Below are 18,288 nucleotides of genomic sequence, written 5' to 3' on the forward strand. Positions count from 1 at the left end.
CCTGAAATGAGCGCAGTTGATGTGTGGCTGTGTGCTGCTCCAGATCACAAAGGTGGCAGAGAACCTCCAGCCATTCTGTGCCTCCTTTGCCATGGAGGGAGGTACTACTTGTATCAGATTTCGAGATGAGAGATGGAGTTTCTCAGTGCATCCATGGTACTTTCCAGAAAGAAACCACCTTGTCCAGCTAAATGAAAAGGAAATGGAGAATACATTTGGATGAAGTATGGCAAATAAAAATAGAGATGGGTTTAAGCAGCCGGTTCTGCCGCGCAAAAATAGGAATATTGCAGAACAGGAACCTCTGTCCTTACTGTAGCCTGGCACAGTTACGTCTTACACCTGACCACCATTGCACCTCTAAGACCTGTGATTTCCGTGGGCATAATGACAGGATAAAGCAACATTATAATTCTCAGGTATCTGCTCTGTTAGTGCTTGTTCTCTGGGGAGTTCACCTGGAAATGTCTTGGCAAGCATCCCAGTTCTTAGTCCAGTTGCTTCATAATAAATGCATTTGATTCATGCCCGACACCTTCTGTTTTGAAGATGATGACGGCCTTTGCTGCTGTGTTTTATGCTATTCTCTTGCCCCTACCACGTTTCATAGAAACGAAGTGATGGGGGAGGGAGAGGAGAGCAATGATTTCCTTCCCAAAACCTCCTCTGGGCACTTCAGCTACAGGGAGCTGAGCCTATAGCTGTGTTGGCAGCTGCTTAGCTGTTGCTGCTGCCAAAAATTGCAAGGGCTCAGCCTGCCACGTCTTTGTTTCAGTAGCATTTCCTTCCTCTCTTCCCAATACAGATGCCAAATACAGCATTTGAGGAAAACATATGATGGTCTGCCAAGGTTGCTGCTCGAAAGTGTACTTTGTGCTGGTGCTCCCAGTGATAGCATCTCCTGTGGCTGTGCCTGCTAGGATAACCCAGGGGGGCTGTCTTCCTAGTGTCTACCCTGGGCTATAAGTTAGAATAAGCTGCTAATGAAGTATGTTGCAATGGCTCTCCCCTTTCCCCACTCGTGCTTGCTTTTTTCTTGAAAAAGGCTGGGAAGAGGGAGAGTGTAAGGAAGCAGTTTGTCATGGTGTATTGTCATTGGTATTACTTTCTTTTAAATGTTAAAAAGTGCTTAAATGTGTTCAGTGTCACAAAGAAGCCTGAAACTTCAAGGAATTAAACGACTTTCAGCAACTGTATTTTAGGGGAGTGATTTTCCCTTTGTACTGGGCACTGGTGAGGCAGCTTGTCCTGTTCTGGGCCCCTCATGGCAAGAGAGGCACTGAGGGGCTGGAGCATGTCCAGGGATGGGAACAAAGCTGCAGAAAGGTCTGGAACACCAGGAGCAACAGAGGGAGCTGGGGGGCTCAGGAGGTCCCTTCTGGCTCTGTGCCGCAGCACTTTTCTCCCACTGCTGCTCAGGTTCTGGGAACAGGAGCCTGTAACTACTACGAGCCCATGAACATAAAAGGAAATTGTCTCTTTTTATCACCTGTCAAAACTGTGAATGTCTTTAAAGCTTTAAACGTTAAACTTACAGTTATTGTAGCCTTCCTCTTTGAAGCGTGCTGCTGAGTCTCTAGGATTTTCTCAACCTCTTTAGTGTCCCTGTGTGACAACTTCCATGTGGCGCTGGCCAAGCACACCTCAGCACCTTTAATTGGGTTTCAGCCAGTGTTATCTGGCAGCATGGCTGAAATGAACTGACAGAGAATTAATTATGAGCACATAAGTGGTGCTGGTCTTTGTGGAGACAAAGAGTACAGCAAGAACTGGATAAAATTCTGAACTGTCTGTGAAAATTATCCACCAGCCACACTAGTGCAGCAGGAGAACCAGTCTTCTGTGCCCAGTGTGAGAAACCCATCATTCTAGAACATCAGAGTTTGTGTCTTCATGTCTCATTTGGAATGTTTTAAAAGCCAAGAAATTGGAAATGGTTTCCACTTGTTGTTGCAGGCTATTGTACTGTCCTAAATCAAATCTCCAGTCCCTCCTCTGCATTTGGATTAGTCTGGTTGCCCCTTTTTCCCTCTTGTAGTGATGTTCAGCCAGAGCAGTGCTGAGCCAGCGCTGCTGGGCACACCCCAGAGGAAAACCTGCTGTCTTTGTCTCTGCTCACTGCTCTGGTGTCCTCCTGTAGATCTGGAAGGAGCAAGAAGTCTTGTTGCAGCACAGGTCTTTTGAGCTCTCAAGTTGGGTGTATAATTGCTTCTGGGTCATGTATTCCCTGTCTCCTTTGGAGGGAGGAGCTGTGTTAAAAGCCCACTCTGCAGTCAGCTGAGGATTTGGGATTATTTTGGGCTATTTCTCACCAAATAATTCACGTCCCTGTGTTCTATTAAAAAAACTGCACTAAGTGTCCTCTTCTGCTTATGCATCCGTTTTCTCATGGCAAAATCTCTTGGTACATGGGAGCAGCATGTGTGACGTTCAGCACAGAGCAGTAGAGGGGTGGCAGGAAGGGCAGCTCTTGTCTGCAAAAAGCTGTAGTGAAACCACAGTATTGTATTGTCATAAATGAAGTTTTATTACAGCCATGTCAGAATACTATCAAAAGAACAAGTGCTACTGTCTGTTTCCATGGAGATCCTTCCCGTTCCCCGGGGAGCCGAGGAATCCGTGGTGTTGTGCAGCTATGCCAGCTGCAATTAGGGGAGCAGGCTGCAGGAGGAATATCCGTGTGGACAGGCAGCAGTGGCTGCAGACAGCAGTGCCAAACACAGGACACTGCCCTGGCACAGCTGCTGAAAACACCACTGGTTTCCACATCCTCACAGCTGATGCAGCGCAGCGAGTCGGGCTGGGCTTTGTCTTTGGGTTGTGTTAGAATGTTTAGGCTTGTGCAGAGGAAGGTGTGGAAAGGGGAGGTGACAGGTGAGTGTGTTAATTAGCTCACTGGTGAGGGGTACATGCATGAGCATCATCAGCCCATAGTTACCTGTCTAATTTTTAGTTTGTGCAGGTACTGATGTTTGAGAGAAAGGTGCTTTTTTTTTGGGTTCTTCGAGTCAACTTGTTCATTCAGGCATTCCATAAGTTAGTGCCAGGGAACTTTGATTTTTACGGTTTGAAAAAAAAATCCATTTTAGTGTTGTTTTGTAATTATTATTTTTTAAATATATACTACAACATTGAATCTTGTGGATGTGCTAATTAAATTAAATTCAAGCTCTTGCTGTGTCAAAGTGCATGCTGTATCTTGAGTGTGTTTGGACAGTGCCTTAGCTTCTTTTGTTTAGCTAAAATGTTTACATCTATTACAACAAGAGAAGGTGGTGAATTGTTCTTTGCAGAAAATGCTTTAAATTTGCATGTGTTTGTATTAAGCTGTATTTGAATGAAGATGTTGGTACCCTGAAGCACATATTTATATTCCTGTTTACCTCTTGCTACACCAACATATGTTGCAAGATTTTGAGCAGCCCATTGCAAGTTTGAAGGGATATTTTTTTTGGTTTTTAATTTGGTAAAATCCTGCCCAGATTCCTTGGCATCTTCATAGAGTATCAGCACCAAGTGCTGGAATGCTTTTGGTAAGAGCTGTAGCTGGTAAGGGATTCATTTTACTTGTAGTAGCTGAGCTAGGTCCCTTCAAGCTGTGTGGGAAGTACAGTTGGCTGACGAGCAGAGGAATATTAATTTCCTTTCCTACCTCGGGTGCTGTTAAAGCAATTACAGTGAGCAGAAACAGGCCAGAATGCTGCTCTGAAATGGTGTGTACTGCTCTGCTTCTCTGGCTCCTTCAGAGGACATGGCAAGGGCTCCTAAAGGTGGTGCTTCGCTTGGGCACTACCCTGCAGGCTTTTCTGTCTGCTGAAGGTGGTACATGAACCAGCACAGTGATTTGAGAGAGCATTCCTTGTGGAAATCAATCTTGAATCAAATTAAAGAAGATTCTGTCTTGGAGAAGCTGTTCTACATCCACTGACAGAGTTGCTCACCTCCTTTGAATGAGATTTGGTGTAGATGCATAGGGAATGTGTGCTCAGTGGGACTCGGGGGTTTGGTCCCCTCTGTTGAATTTATTTAAAAATTCAGGTAATTCCTGAGAGATGAGAGGAGTGAGGGTTGAGAGCACAAACAATTAAAGGCAAAATCCTTAGGAATACATCATAGTTGTGGGCTGGAAATGCACCATGGCATGGAAATCGAGGGGAGGTGGGAGAGCAGAGCTGAACTGGGTTGACTGACTCACCTTGTAGCACTGGAGAGTGACAGGAAAAACCAGAAGTTGTCAGGTTGTGTCGTGTCACTAGCTGTGAGTGAGAGGGTGACAAACGTGGTGATGCTATAACAGAACCCAGTGAGTGTTAACTGTGAGCATCCATTTGCTGGCCTGGCCTGGTGGTAGTGTGGCAGTGGTTTTGTTCGTGATGTCACAGGCTCTGCTTCTGAAACATGGCTGTATCAGTTTGAAAAAGATTCTTCCCTTAATCAGTAACAATAAATATTATCAGTCTGTATGAACTAATTTCCATCTGCTTGTTCTTGGGTAGGGTTTTTCTGTATTATGATTAAGAGTCCAGTTTGTCTGTGCATATAACCTTACATAACATAACTTCTTTTTTATCAAAATTATAAGATATTTTCAAGCACCTGTTGCACGTAGAAACGTAATAATTTCCTATTTGGAGAGATCCAAATAGGATCTCTGGTAATCATGGTTCTTGTAGTTCTAGGTGCAGGCAGAATTCTAAAGTATGTCAATGAATCCTGAACAGAGCAGTTCTGACTTTGACACAAACATGCTGCTGTCATGTTGGGCTGACTGCAGCAGGATTCTGCTTCCTAATTCTGCTTTTGTCACTGTCTCTTGCAGGGATTTACCTCAGTATGGGCAGAAGCAGTGGCAGTCCTATTTTGGGCGAACATTTGATGTTTACACCAAACTCTGGAAGTTCCAACAGCAGCACCGGTAAGGAAATGTTGTAGGCAGATGTGTTGTGTGGGTTTAAGTGCAGCTCTAATCTCTGGAATGCCCAGAGCCCCAGCTAAGATTGAGATTTCACTGTGTTGTTCAAGCATGAGGGGAGGGATCAGCAGCTTCCTGCACTGCTCACAGTCTATTGAATTAAAATGTTGCAGAGCGTTCAGTGTGACTTTTTTAACAAACCCTTTTGCTCTACCTGAGTGTGTGGTGCTTTAATTTCTCACTGAGGAGGTGATGGATTCTGCAGAGCAGAATCTGGAATGGTGTGAAGTCTCTTGCTGCAGCGTGGGCTCTGATCCTTCACACCTTCCTCTGGCTGCATAGTCTGAGTGTTCTCCTGGGAAGTGGTGACCTTTTGTTGTGTGTATTTTGTGCAACACACTTATGTCTGGTTCTGGCAAGTTTATGCAAGATAAATGGCCCTTGTGGGGTGTGTGTGCTGTTGGCTCTGTGAGGGGCTGCTGCTGGCAATGCTGCACCAGTAATGAAAGCTGAATTTAGCCCTGCAATGGCTCTTTGTCTTGTCTGGTGGGATGTTCTGGGGAATTTGGGATTCCTTTTAATCTTTCTTTTCTCTCTTGCGACATAGACAAGTATTGGACAATCGGTATGGGTTGAAGAGGTGGCAAATTGGGGAAATTGCTTCCAAGATTGGGCAGCTCTATTACCATTATTAGTAAGTAAGCACAGAAGAGGATTCAGTGGGCAATGCAGGGTTAGTGGCAGCTGCATGCCAAATGTCTGGATGCTCAGTCAGGAGGAATTGGTGATTGGGCTGAGGCATCATGCCAGTTTGTGAACGAGGGCCCTGGGGATTGCATGGGGTGCTGCAGGGAAAGGCCCCTGAGAGCCCAGTGCCACATTGCTGGTCACACTGGTACTGCCCAAGGACTTCATTCCTGCCTCCAAAGTGTCTTCCACATGTGCTGCATTGGAATATTGTGCAAAAGTGTGACTTACGAGTTTGGGAGCTCAGTGTTCCTTTAAGCCGTTCAGTGACCCCATCACCTGTACGTGTTGGGCAGCTCTGATTGTTATCTGAATGGGATCCAGGCTCTGACATCTGCCTTCCCAGAGAGAGCCTGGCTTTCACAGGATGGCACTCGAGGAGGGAGCTCTGCCAGGGGTGCACAGGGTGTCTGGGGGGCAGGAGGGAGGGTTTGGCATGCCTTTCCCTCTGGGGCAGTGGGTGATGCCCGTGTTCCCGCAGCCTGCGCACCTCCGAAACCAGCTATCTCAACGAGGCTTTCTCCTTCTACTCGGCCATCAGGCAGAGGTCCTACTACTCCCAAGTCAACAAAGAAGACAGGTATGCCTGAATGGAGGCCCTTGTTTTTTCAAGACTAGAAAGGTGTGTGGAAGCAGCGAGGAGCTATAAACTGCAGGAGCATAACTGGGATAAAATCCATGTTGTTTAAGGAAGTTTCTTTTAATCCTTCTGCCACTATTGTAAAATTCAGGATAAATAAGAGCTTTGCTGTATGACTGGAAGAATATTCTCTTACCTGGTCCTGAATAGAAGGCTATTAGCCCCAAAGTTTTGTCATTTTAAATCTTGAGCAGTATCAGTGCTGGAAGCTGGAATGCTGTGGGTGGAATATGGGTCAGCTGGGCTGGAGCAGAGGAGTCTGTTTGATTCTCATCAGGCCTTTCAGAGGAGCAGCAGCTCGTACTGCAGTACAGCAAGGTTTGAACAGCCAGCCATGAAATCTGACTCCCATGCCCCTGTCAAGTAAGGAGGCTGTTGCTTTCTTAAATTATTTTTTTATATCCTTGTGCTCAATTTTAACTAAACCTCCAAGCAGCCAGGTGGCTATTCATCACCACGTGAGTTCAGTCAGAACTCTTAACCTGCAAATGTTCAGCCCTGCTGTGGTCTCAAACTCCTCCTCTCCCTTAGCCCTGCTACCTGCCTCTGTTCTATTTTAATCTCAGATTTGGCTGTGGTGTTTTTGTTGTTGTGTCTAGGCCCGAATTAGTGGTTAAGAAGCTGCGTTACTATGCAAGGTTTATAGTGGTTTGTCTCCTGCTCAACAAGATGGATGTTGTAAAGGACCTTGTAAAGGTATGCTAGAATCAGGATACAGGTGCTGGGGGGTGGGAGGTTGCTGAGACTTGACATCCAACAGAGGGAATACCTTCTGTGATTCAGACATTTGATAATGACACTTTGGGAACAAAAGGTTTGGTTGCATTGTTTGAACAGCAAGTAAAAATATTCCAGTAGCTGCAGCCCAGACAGGAGGTGCCCTGGAAGTGCAGCAAAGGAACAGCAAGCTGCTCCCCACAGCATATGCTTCCCAGCCCCTCTGACAACCTCGCTTCAAGCAGTTCCTGGGCTTGACAGCTTTGTGTAGGTTGCATTGCTGTGTGTGTCACAGCTCCCTTGAACTGCAGGCTTAGCTTAGCACAGCTAAACCAGCCACACCATCCCCTTTCTCAAGGTATTTAAAGTTACTTGCAAGCTGAAATTTGAGTCCTTGGTATCCGTAGCTTATGGTAATAACCAGTGACATAGCTGTGAGTGGGATAATTATACTTAACTCCAGATATTCTTTGCATTTGGACCTACGTAAAAGACAATTTGCATTGCCAGAGCTCAGTGTAACATTGGCATCCTGTCTGCTGAAAGAGCGCGTTTTGGCTGGCATGTTAGTCAGGAGTGTGCTGCATATGTTCTCAAGGAATTTATTTATTTATTATTCTTAAAGGCCAGAACAGCTTACCAAATGTAAGGTTACTGACTGCCTGTTAAAGTCTGGTTTTAGGACTGACTGTGTCTGTCTCTGAACTGTTTACATCAGGAGCTGTCAGATGAAATTGAAGACTACACGCATCGTTTCAATACTGAAGATCAGGTGGAGTGGAACCTGGTTCTTCAGGAAGTGGCAGCATTTATTGAGGTGAGAATACCAGAGTTTTCTGTATTGTTGATGGAAGTGTTGCTGTATCACCACATTTGTGAGGGAAGCAGGTGTGCCAGTGCAGGGACAGTATGCCTGTCCATGCATCACTGACACGTGTTCACAGGAATATTTAAATATTGCCAGAATGGGTGGCACTGTTACCATTCACTCTCCTCCTTTGCTATTCATTTCTACAAAGGGAAGGCAAGCTAAAATAGGCAAACTAAAATGATTATGACTGTAGGAATATGTAGTTGATTCTGCATTAATTTGTAAGGTTGTTGATGACATTTGACTCCCCAGGTAGAGCGAAGCTGAAGCAGAGTCCACGTCATTGGAGGCAGTATGCTTTCTCTCATTGCTGTGCCTTCATGTGCTAGTCCCATGTATTTCTTGCAGTCCCTAAGAACTTTGCTTTTCCAGCTGGAAAGGCTTTTCCCTCTAGCCTGCATACAAATATATAAATACATGTATGGCAGAGTAATTTTAAAAATCTGCCTCATTTGTGAAATGTTTCTTGTAAGTGCCGAGACCCGTGGACTTCTCTCTGACTACAAATCTGTATGCTTTCCTGAATTCTTGATTTATTCTGGTTGCTTTTTTTAGGCAGACCCTGTCATGGTTTTAAATGATGACAACACCATTGTAATCACCTCTAACAGGCTTTCTGAGACGGGAGCTCCGTTGCTGGAGCAGGGCATGATAGTGGGACAGCTTGCTCTTGCAGATGCGCTCATTATTGGGAACTGCAACAACCAGGTAAAGGAAGTGCTGGGCACCTGGGTTTGCATCTTTGGAGTCCCCCCTATGACATCCCTTCTGATCATACAACACAGATTCCAACAGAGGAGAGCACTGAAATATTTTTTTTTTTTTGTGATGGTTGCAGCGGTAGCAAGAGGAAGACAATTCTCAGAAATAAGAGCTAAAATTGAAATGTTAGTTATTAGATCTGTGGTACTGACCTCATTGTTTATATTCAACATGTCAATTAAGTAGGCACAATTGACTTTCATGTACTGGATTATTTATAACAACATTCAAGCATGGGAGACCTCTAAGATACATCCAGAAAAAGCTTGACTTGAGCTTTCATATGCCTCACTCCAGCTTGTTGCAACTTCAGTGGCAGCAGGAAGAGGTTTTCAAAAGACATTCTAGGTCCTGTTTTTAGATGATAACACTAGTGAAGTTGTATAAATTTCATGGCTTCTCTCCGAGCTCTTTTCAGGTAAGCAAGAGAGTTATATTTAAACTACACTTCATGTATCTTTGTCAGATTTTGTCTGAATTGATAGCACATAGTACATTCAGCCCCTGATTAGTACACATCCCAGAGAAGCCTGTAATTTGGAAGCAGGGGTCTGCAGTGCAGTAGATCAGTAACAAATAGACTTTGTCTTCTGTGAGCTCTTCTAGAAGTCATTCACAGCTCTTCAGAGATTCAGAGATGACACTGACAGGTCCCTGAGAGAGAAGGGTCTCTCTGGTGTGCAGTGGAATCTCTCAGCTGGATAATTCCAGAGAAATTCTGTTTGATGTGTATCTGGCAGAATAAACTGTGTGACTCTCTTGCAGGTCAAGTTCAGTGAACTAACGATTGACATGTTCCGAATGCTGCAAGCACTGGAGAGGGAACCCATGAACTTGGCCTCACAAATGAACAAACCCGGAATGCAGGTCAGTTCCACTTCAGTGACAAACCTGGCAACACATCTTAACTGGTTTTTTGTTTGATTGATTGCCTTTGAGTAGTGTAATCCTTCAGGGTTAGTAAAGGTGGTGCAACTTCCACTAGAAATTAGTGAAAAGTAGCTCAAACCCGTGGACATCAATTACTAAATCATCTGAAAGTTAATGTTCCTTTCAGAGAAAGCAACAAGTGTTCTATCTGGGGCCAAAAGAAAGTATGAAGATTTTTCATTTATTTAATTGAGATGAAGTGTGAATTTTGTCACTCATTTTTTGGGTGATACTTGAGAGAGCAAGAAAGATTTCATTCACAAGTTTCAGTGAGGGATAATACAAGGTTCTGGTTTGAATACTGTGCATCTTGCTTTACTGTGTAGTAGGAAATGCAGAATGGGCACGCCATTTGCGTGGGTACTGTGTTGGAGCATTGTAATAACTAGAAATTTAGAGGATTATGAAACTGTTTTGGCAATATCTGGTTGTTGGGGTTTTTTGAGTAGTATTTTGTTTTTTTCTTTTAACAGGAGTCAACAGAGAAACCAGCCAGGCGGGAAAACCCCCATAAATACCTGCTTTATAAACCAACTTTTAGCCAGCTATATACATTTTTAGCAGCATCATTTAAGGTTTGTGAAATCTGTGAATTTATTTGTAATAAAAAAATACCCAGGACTGTTTATGAGACTGAATGAAATGCAGATCTCCACTGATCTGGAGAATAGAAAAACCTTAAGAGTATTCTTTCATTTCATATCATGCCAAGCAGAAACCAAAATCGTGGAAATGCATCAGGAAATTGTTGCTCTCAAGCACTGTACAGCTACTGAATCTCCAGTCCTGTATCCCATTCCAACTGTAAACAAAGCTTCCCTTGTGCATTGTTTGGGAGTTGGGCTCTGCGTGGATCTTGGCAGCTTTTGGGTTTCGTATCTTGGAGAGCCTCAGGTCTGGATAGATAGTAAAAGAGTCTGTGTGGAAGCAGGTGCTTTCTCAGTGCTGCTTGGAGCTCTGATACCAGCACAGAGGTTTGTGGAGAGGAGTTCAGACATTCCATCAGGTGACACTTCTGCTCTGTTGGAAGGGGTGTCTGTGGTGGGGTAGGGCCAATCCATGCACCGAGAGCAGAGTGGAGGGGAGCCAGAAGCAGGAGTAGCACAATTACAATGGCAGTGTGTTTGTGGAGGTGATGACTGAGTATTAAAATAAACTTGTACCTTTCTCCCCTTGCCCCTGGTGCCCTTGTTTGCGTTGCAGGAGCTGCCTGCCAACAGCGTGCTGCTGATTTACCTGTCTGCCACGGGCGTGTTCCCATCAGGTCGTTCGGATAGTGAAGGTACAATAAAGGAATGCTCCCTGTCATGAACAGGGCTTGAATTCTCCTTATGTTCCAGGACAAGTGACCAAGAAAGATGTCACAAAGCTCCTTTTAAAAGACAAGTCAATTCGATTCTCCTGTCTGCTTAGTAAGATAGCCTTTATTTTCCACAAACAATAATTAAATCTTTGTGTTTTAATTAGTGTGCATTAGCCTGAGAACTTTTTAAAGGACACATCCAGTTTTTGATGCATCTGAAGTATTAAAAGCCTTCCAGTTTTGAAGACCACATGGCTCAGCTGATGCATCAGCACAAAGTTCATAAAATGGCTCCGTGGCACTCTGTGATTCTTTGCAATGCCCAGCACCAGGAGAACGTGTGGCCAGGACATGGGTGGTGGAAGAACTCAAGCAGCTGCAGGGACTGGTCTATTTGCACGCTCATTAACCTGACAATTCAAGCCCTTCTCATGATTTTTGACAATTCCCCTCACCTCACCCTCCTGTTCTTTTCAATCTAGCAGAATATTTGGATGCAGCTGCAATGTAAAAGCTGAAAACTCGTTGACTGAAGTAAACACGGTCCAAAGATTTGTTTGTATAACTCAAGAAAAAAAATCAAAATAACTTTTTAACATCCTAAATATTGTAAAAAACCTCATCTGTTTGAGACTTGCATTCCTTTATAAGATGCATGCTTTGTCCTCCCCAGTGCATGATTTATAGAGCTCTCAAAATGTTAAAAGGAAAAAAAAAAAAATCCCTGTCAGCTTTGGATGGTGGCAGTGATTTTTTAAAAATGCTTTTAACATTTTACTTCTCGCTGCAGCTTGGTGATAGGTCCTATCTCTGAAGCCTGTGGTTTGTCCCCCTCTCTGCATGTGCTGTTTCAGCTTTAGACCTTGTGGCAGAGGCACTGGGGCTCAGTCCCTGCGGAGTCACAGCCAGCGTGCAGCTTCCACCCAGTGATCCCATCACAGCTGCATGCTTTTAATAAGGTGGTGTGGTCTGCACACAGTTCTGCCTTATTAAAGGGCAGAGCAGCTGCAAGTTGCACTGTGCATCGCCTGCGAGCCGTGTGTTTGGCAGACCATGTGAGGTGTTTGTAACAGTGCTAAATTAATGCTTGTCCTGTTCCTGATTTTGTATCCCCAAAGCTTCCCTTAAATGGAAAGGCGCCTTGTATCCAAACCTGAAAAAATTGCATTTGGTGGCCAAATGTGGGTCAGCCAAGTCTGCAAATGTATGACAGAATGAGGAAAACCCTAATACTTTATTTTACTAAAGTTAGTGACATTTCATACCCATACCAATGGCAGAAATATTTCTTGGTATCTTGTAGGATTTGATATTTTTATAGCCATTGCTTTTGTGTTTGCTCTCCATCAGACATTCAGGGGGTAGCTCAGTTTTGCAAATTTAGCAGAATATTCAGCTTACAGTGGGAACACATGTCCAGGGCGTGTGCATGTGAAAACTGTGAATTCTGACTTTGAAATCTTGAAATAACTTAGCTACAGATTTGAAATCTGGCTAAAGCTGTTTTGTCCCTTTGTCATTCTCTGAGTTCTCTCCTCTCCCCTTTGCAGTTTTAGAACTGCAAATGACAGTAGTATTTCTACTCTTTTTGATTCATTTAGCCATATAAAATTCTGAATCTGGAATATGCAAATTCATACAGTAATTTTACAAAGGTATTGATTTTCCTGTATCAGACGTGTAAAATGGGTTTTAATCTTTTATCTCTATAGTGTAACAAGAGCCAATATTGGGATAATTTGCATTAATTTGTGGGTTAATAATGAATAATTAAATTAGAAGTTATGAAATTGCATTCCTTGCTTCTCTTTGATAGATGCTGAAATTTCTAAAAAGCATAAAAAGGAATATGCAGTTAGCGAAGTCTCCACAATCCTCTCTCCCCTCCTTAGAGCTGCAGTAGTTCAGATTCCCTTAGTTTTCTGGGACTCGTTGTTGCTTCCTCCCTTTGATGTAATCACTGAATGTCCAACAGGGGTGAGTTGCCCCTGCTGATTTCAGCTTCCTTTTCCCACGTGAAGGTCCGTACGATTTCGGGGGCGTGCTGACCAACAGCAACCGGGACATCATCAACGGGGATGCCCTCCACAAGCGCAACCAGTCCTACAAGGAGATGCACTGGTGAGTGAGTGGGGCAGCCTGCAGGGGCACCAGAGCCTGTCTTCAATAGAGGAAAATGCATCAGCACCTCTGGAGTCCAAACTCCTCAGTGCAGGACATCATAATGGGATTGGCTTGAACACTGAGAAATGGATGTGCAGCTTTAAAAGATCATTTAAACACTTCAGCCTTACTTATGTAAGTTAATATAAGTTCTTAATTACTGACAGACTTCAGATCAGTGGTGGATGACGTCTCAAGAAGTTAAACATCTCCCGGGCTAATAAGAAGTCCCACAGCCCATATTATAGACAAATACAGACAATAGTGCAGCTGCTCTCTGAGGATGGGAAATAAGTCTGCTTTTTATCTGGCTGCGGGCAGCTGTGTGGCTGAGATACCTGTGCAGTGTCAGGGCTGTGCAGCCGTTGAGGTGCTCTGAGGTGTCCCTTCCTCTTGCAGCCTTCACCCTGGAGATCTGTACCCTTTCACCAGAAAGCCCCTGTTCATCATCGTGGATTCCTCCAACAGCGTCGCCTACAAGGTAAGGCCCTTGGAGGCATTCCTCCTGTGGTAGGATGCAGTGCCAACCCCTAGTTAGCTTACACTTTTACCAGGCTATTTTTTTAAACACTTTGTATTCAGTCTTTCTTTTCTTTTGAGGTTGTGCATGCTAGTCAGGATCTGACCCTATGAATAGGAACAAGAAGGAGAAGCACATGAACAGCCGCTCATTGGAAAGTAATAAATCCTCCTGGAGGGAAAAAAGGTTCAAGATTTCCAAGGTCTCTGGTGGGAGGTTTATTTTTGTTTTATACCAAAGACAAATCTCGGTGTGTGTGCATGGGGGAGGGAGATAACTTATGTGCTTTTCTTTTTTCCAGTCATCCAACATTCAGTTGCTTTTAAGCAACAGAAAGGAGTCAAAGCATTGAGCCTGATCTTAAAAATCACGGGGTGTCTGTGTCTGAAAAGTGTCTGAACCAAGGAAGTAACAAGCCTCAAATTAGCATCCAGTGTTACTGTAGAGTGGTGTTTGCTTGGACTCTGAGCCTCCTTCCTAGGGTGCTCTGGACTTACAGTAGAATTGCTCCATGCCAAATCACCCCTGGGAATCTGCAGTTCGGGTAATACAGAAGCAGGCCTTGCACTTGTGGTGGCCAGTTGAATCTGGAGAGCGTTACACATGTATTTCATTCATGAATGGGGTAATAAGAATGTGCTGTATCTGGGGAAAGTGCCACTTCTCCTGTGCTCCTTTTTATAGCTCCATTATGTGCAGTGAGGGAAGGGAGCATCCACAGCTGCCTTTCGGAGGAGGAACAGGGACGTCTAGTGGCCACAGGAGCTTGTGCCTTGTTCAGTGCCCACAGGCTGTGCTGTTGGGTTTGAAGGCATGTGTTGGCCAGGGAGAGGTACTAAATCAGTGGTCTGTGTGAGTCAGGGTAGTTCTGTACTGAGGCAGGGAATCCTGCCTGACAGCCAGATAATGATCTGGCCTCTCTGTTGGTTTGTTGTGGTGTAATGTAGCTCAGAGGGCTTTTAAACACCACTTTATTTAAGTTCACTGCACTGATTTCAGAACAAATATGCTATTTCTTGAATTTCCTTCCCCATTTAGATGGATAGAAACACAACTGGGATTATTTACTTGTCTTCCTGAGAAAGTGAGCAGTTGGAAGGGATTTATTTCCCTATGCTCTTTCCTGACATTCATTGCAGTATAACATCAGGAGGATTGGTTTTCTTTCAGGGGAAAGAGGTATGGCTTGTGTTCGGTTTTTGGTTTGGTTTTGGTTTTTGTACCGCCTTCCTCTCTGATAGAATTGTTAAAAGATGTCAAGTGGATCAGCTCTGTCAGAGAGCAAAGGATTCCAGCTCTGGACAGATTGGGGTTCTGTGTAAAGCTTAGAGCAAAGGACCTGTTTGGGGCAATGGATTTCCACATGTAGATTTGTAGGTCTTGTGAGAATAATGTCAAGTGTTTACAGTAGAATTTGCTTTTGTATTACATTTAAAGTTGATAATTAAGTTTTCTTTATGTTTTGTGGGCAACAGAGTAAGCAACTCTGTAACTTCCACTGAGTTTCTTTTCCTTGTTCTGCAGTGGGCTGACAGGAGAGTAAAACCCACCAGTCTGTTTAGCACAGCTGGTGGAGAGCATCCAGCTCTGTCTGTGTGGAAGGAGCACAGAAATGTGAGCTTTGGAAGGATTTCAGGACAGGATTATAGAAGTGGCTGCGAGGAGCACTGACCCAGCTCAGAACAGTGTGGGCAAAACTGCAAGGAACCTAAAAAGAAATAGGTTCAGCATTTCAGAAGTGACATTCACCTTCCCCATCTCTTGCCACTGAACAAAGGCAGGTGTGTAAGGGGACTGGTTTGGATGTCTTCTTTTGTTTTCCAGTGAAGGTTCATGGCAGAGCTCTCAAGGTGAGTGTTTCCAGCCCGTGTACACTCCTGGCTGTGGTTGTGCTGGGGTCCTTGTCCCCAGAGCTGTCCCCTGGTCCCTCTGTCCCTGAGGGAGCTGTCCTGTGGCTGTGCCCCGGTGGGCTGGGAGGTGTCTGCAGGCTCAAGTGCTGTCATGAACAAAGAGGTTCTGTGCCCCTGTGTGAGGAATTGAAGTCAGTACTGACTTTTTTCCCCATGGCTGCTCTGATCCTTCCTGATAGGACAGGAGCTATCCTGACATTTAAATGTCACTGCCAGCAGTAGCGGCAGGAACAGCAAATGCTCACACATCCTTTTCTGCAGCCCTTCCTGCTCTCCTGCATGCATCCCCATCCTCTCCCTCTCTCTGGAGGACTTAAATGGTGATGACTAAAAGTAAGTCCTGCCAGGAAGTGACTTGCCAGTTTGTCAAATCAGCGGCACTTGAACAGCTTCCTCCTCTGTATATTTAGCTGAAAGTGGAAGATAACTGCAAATCGAGCACATCTACTGAAAGCCGTGAATTTTTTTTAACACTTCATTTAAATATAGCTGTCTGTGTGTTCTTGAAGGTTACCACTGCATATGTGGATGAAATAATATTTTAAAATCAATATCTTCCTGTAGCTGTGGTTGTCTAGGATCATGGTAAAATGCAAAGTCTTCAAACCAAACCAAACCAAAACCTCCAGCCAGTGGGAATGCATGGCCTTTGTCAGTGATGTGGTATAAATAATTAGCTTAGCAAAGCTTAAATGTGACGTGACTTCTTTTGGAGATGATGGGCAGTCTTTCTTGGAAGGAGATGTACATGACATGCTGGTAAAAATATCAGCAATACTTCTGTTGGAAACCTTGGACACTGAAGTAAAAAAAACAGTCAATTGTGAAACAAAGTAGAGTTTATTCTTTTTGGAGTTGTTTAGGCAATGGAAGGTAGGGCATTCCATATCCAGACCTCCTGTTAACATCTGGATTGCAGGGCAGGTTTTCCTGGCTTAACCTGTGCTGGGACAGAGTCCAGAGTGCTCTCAGGCAGTGCCTGAGACCCACAGGTGACCCAGGGGTGCTCCTGGGCTGCAGGGCTGTTCTCACTGGTGCCGTGGCTGCTCTGCTCTGTAACTGAGGTGGAATTGATTAAACCTGTCAGTCTGCCCATGGTACTGAGAATACAAATTACTGGAGAGGGTAAAACCTTGCCAGTGTGTGCACAACTCAAACCAGCAGTGTGTAGGGTGACTTGTGAGAGTTGAAATGTTTCACCAATTCCTGGCCTGGCCTGTTGTTACTGTCTGCAAGGGAGTTGTCTTTGTTTCTTCCTTAGAGACCAAACCTTAGTGTCCAGCATTATCAGTCTTCCCTGGGCTCCTAACGAACTAGAAGGGTTTTTAGCACTACTCAGCACTCTGTCAGAGATGGGAAATGTTTTATTTTGATTAGATTAGATTTCTGTCTCTAGTATGTAGCAGATTTAGATCAAATTAATTCTGTAAAACTAATATAACTGAAATATACTGCCTGGAAGGGAAAGTTAATTTGAATTATGCAGATGCCAAAAGGAATTTAAAAAATAGCTTTTTGAGGATTCTTCACAAGCAAATACTTGTGGTGTTGTAGGTCTTACACTTGTAAACTGCAGTTTTAAGGATCTGATCTGCAGATGTGTGTGTGGCACTCGTATGCTCTGGAGGCAGGGTTTTAGTCTGTGCTCTGAAAGGATGCAGGCACAATCACATTTTCTATGGCTTTGCAAGCCTTCAGTTTAAGAAGGCTGTTCTGGTGGCAGCTAATGAGGTTGTGTGCATGATTTTTGGCTTTTTTTCCCTTTGTGTGAATTGTTTGCCACCAGACAGATACACAGCAGGACTGTTATCAGGTAAAATATTGGTGAAAGTGGACAGTGGTGGTGTTTCAGGTTCTGGAGAAATTCTTGTGCAGTTGGACACTTTGGCAACATTTAAAATGCTGGTGAAAGGGGCATGAAATGAGTGTTGTAAAATGAGGGTTCAGTACAGCAGATGTTATTTGCTTTAAAACTTTTCTCTGGGCCCTCCTGTTTCATCAGACATAGCTCTTCCTGCTAGAAAGAAAACAGGAAAGAAATTGTTTTGACTGGGCAGTTCAGCTGGTGTTGAGGGAAGATGCTAAATCCAATTGCTTTCACTTTTTCTGCAGAACACGATTTTTTTATTTTCAATAAATGTATTACTACTGAAAGCTATATTTCCATGAAATTAGTGTCTGCCATCAGTAGCAACGAAATGAGAGAATTATAATTAATTTAAGATATAGTTGGTTATATTCCTTCTGTGCTGTAGTCTCTGAGTAAGTGAACTTGTCAGGCTCATTGCCAGTGCTGAGCTGTGTGAGGGGCATTAGTGTCTTCTGTCATTAATATGATTTGTACCCTTGACTTGCTGAATATTCAAGGCAAGCAAAGTGACCATCAATACTTCAAAATTCTTATCTGTTACAGAATTTCACAAACTTATTTGGACAGCCATTGGTGTGCTTGCTTTCTCCAACAGCATATCCAAAAGCATTACAAGGTATGTGCAGTATTGCATTTCCCAACAAGCTGCAGTTGCATCCTGTATCTGTCCCAAACAGAACTTGGATTGCTCAGGAAAAGACAGCTTTTCACTACTCTGTAACCCCTAAATCAGGCTACCAGTCCCTGAAGTAGTATGATAAAGTTGAGCTAGTGTATGTAGTAAATAGCTTGTTCCATGCTGGTGACATTTCTGCAGATGGCTCCAGCAGGAGCTGGGAGCAAAGGCTGTCCTGCACGGAGACTGTGGCAGTGGCCAGCCCAGCGTGGGTTGGTGCAGCTCGGGGCAGCGTTATGGCTCCCAGAAAGGGAGCAGGGGCAGTTT

The 18,288-nt window shown here is 44.1% G+C and overlaps 1 protein-coding gene across 4 annotated transcripts in view; it reads left to right on the plus strand.

The window, feature by feature from the left end:
- Positions 1 to 18,288, plus strand: part of SCAI (suppressor of cancer cell invasion) — a 32,397-nt gene that overhangs the window by 6,972 nt on the left and 7,137 nt on the right. For all 4 annotated transcript variants that reach the window (XM_002188661.7, XM_072936548.1, XM_072936549.1 and 1 more), the window contains 12 exons: positions 4,820 to 4,915; positions 5,520 to 5,606; positions 6,141 to 6,239; positions 6,899 to 6,995; positions 7,735 to 7,833; positions 8,443 to 8,595; positions 9,415 to 9,516; positions 10,053 to 10,154; positions 10,783 to 10,861; positions 12,904 to 13,003; positions 13,445 to 13,526; positions 17,889 to 17,961. In XM_002188661.7, coding sequence (XP_002188697.7) covers positions 4,820 to 4,915; positions 5,520 to 5,606; positions 6,141 to 6,239; positions 6,899 to 6,995; positions 7,735 to 7,833; positions 8,443 to 8,595; positions 9,415 to 9,516; positions 10,053 to 10,154; positions 10,783 to 10,861; positions 12,904 to 13,003; positions 13,445 to 13,526; positions 17,889 to 17,961 — 1,169 coding nt within the window. The remainder of the gene's footprint in view (positions 1 to 4,819; positions 4,916 to 5,519; positions 5,607 to 6,140; positions 6,240 to 6,898; positions 6,996 to 7,734; positions 7,834 to 8,442; positions 8,596 to 9,414; positions 9,517 to 10,052; positions 10,155 to 10,782; positions 10,862 to 12,903; positions 13,004 to 13,444; positions 13,527 to 17,888; positions 17,962 to 18,288) is intronic.

This window comes from Taeniopygia guttata, chromosome 17 (genome assembly GCF_048771995.1).
Source record: "Taeniopygia guttata chromosome 17, bTaeGut7.mat, whole genome shotgun sequence".
Taxonomy (NCBI): Eukaryota; Metazoa; Chordata; class Aves; order Passeriformes; family Estrildidae; genus Taeniopygia; species Taeniopygia guttata.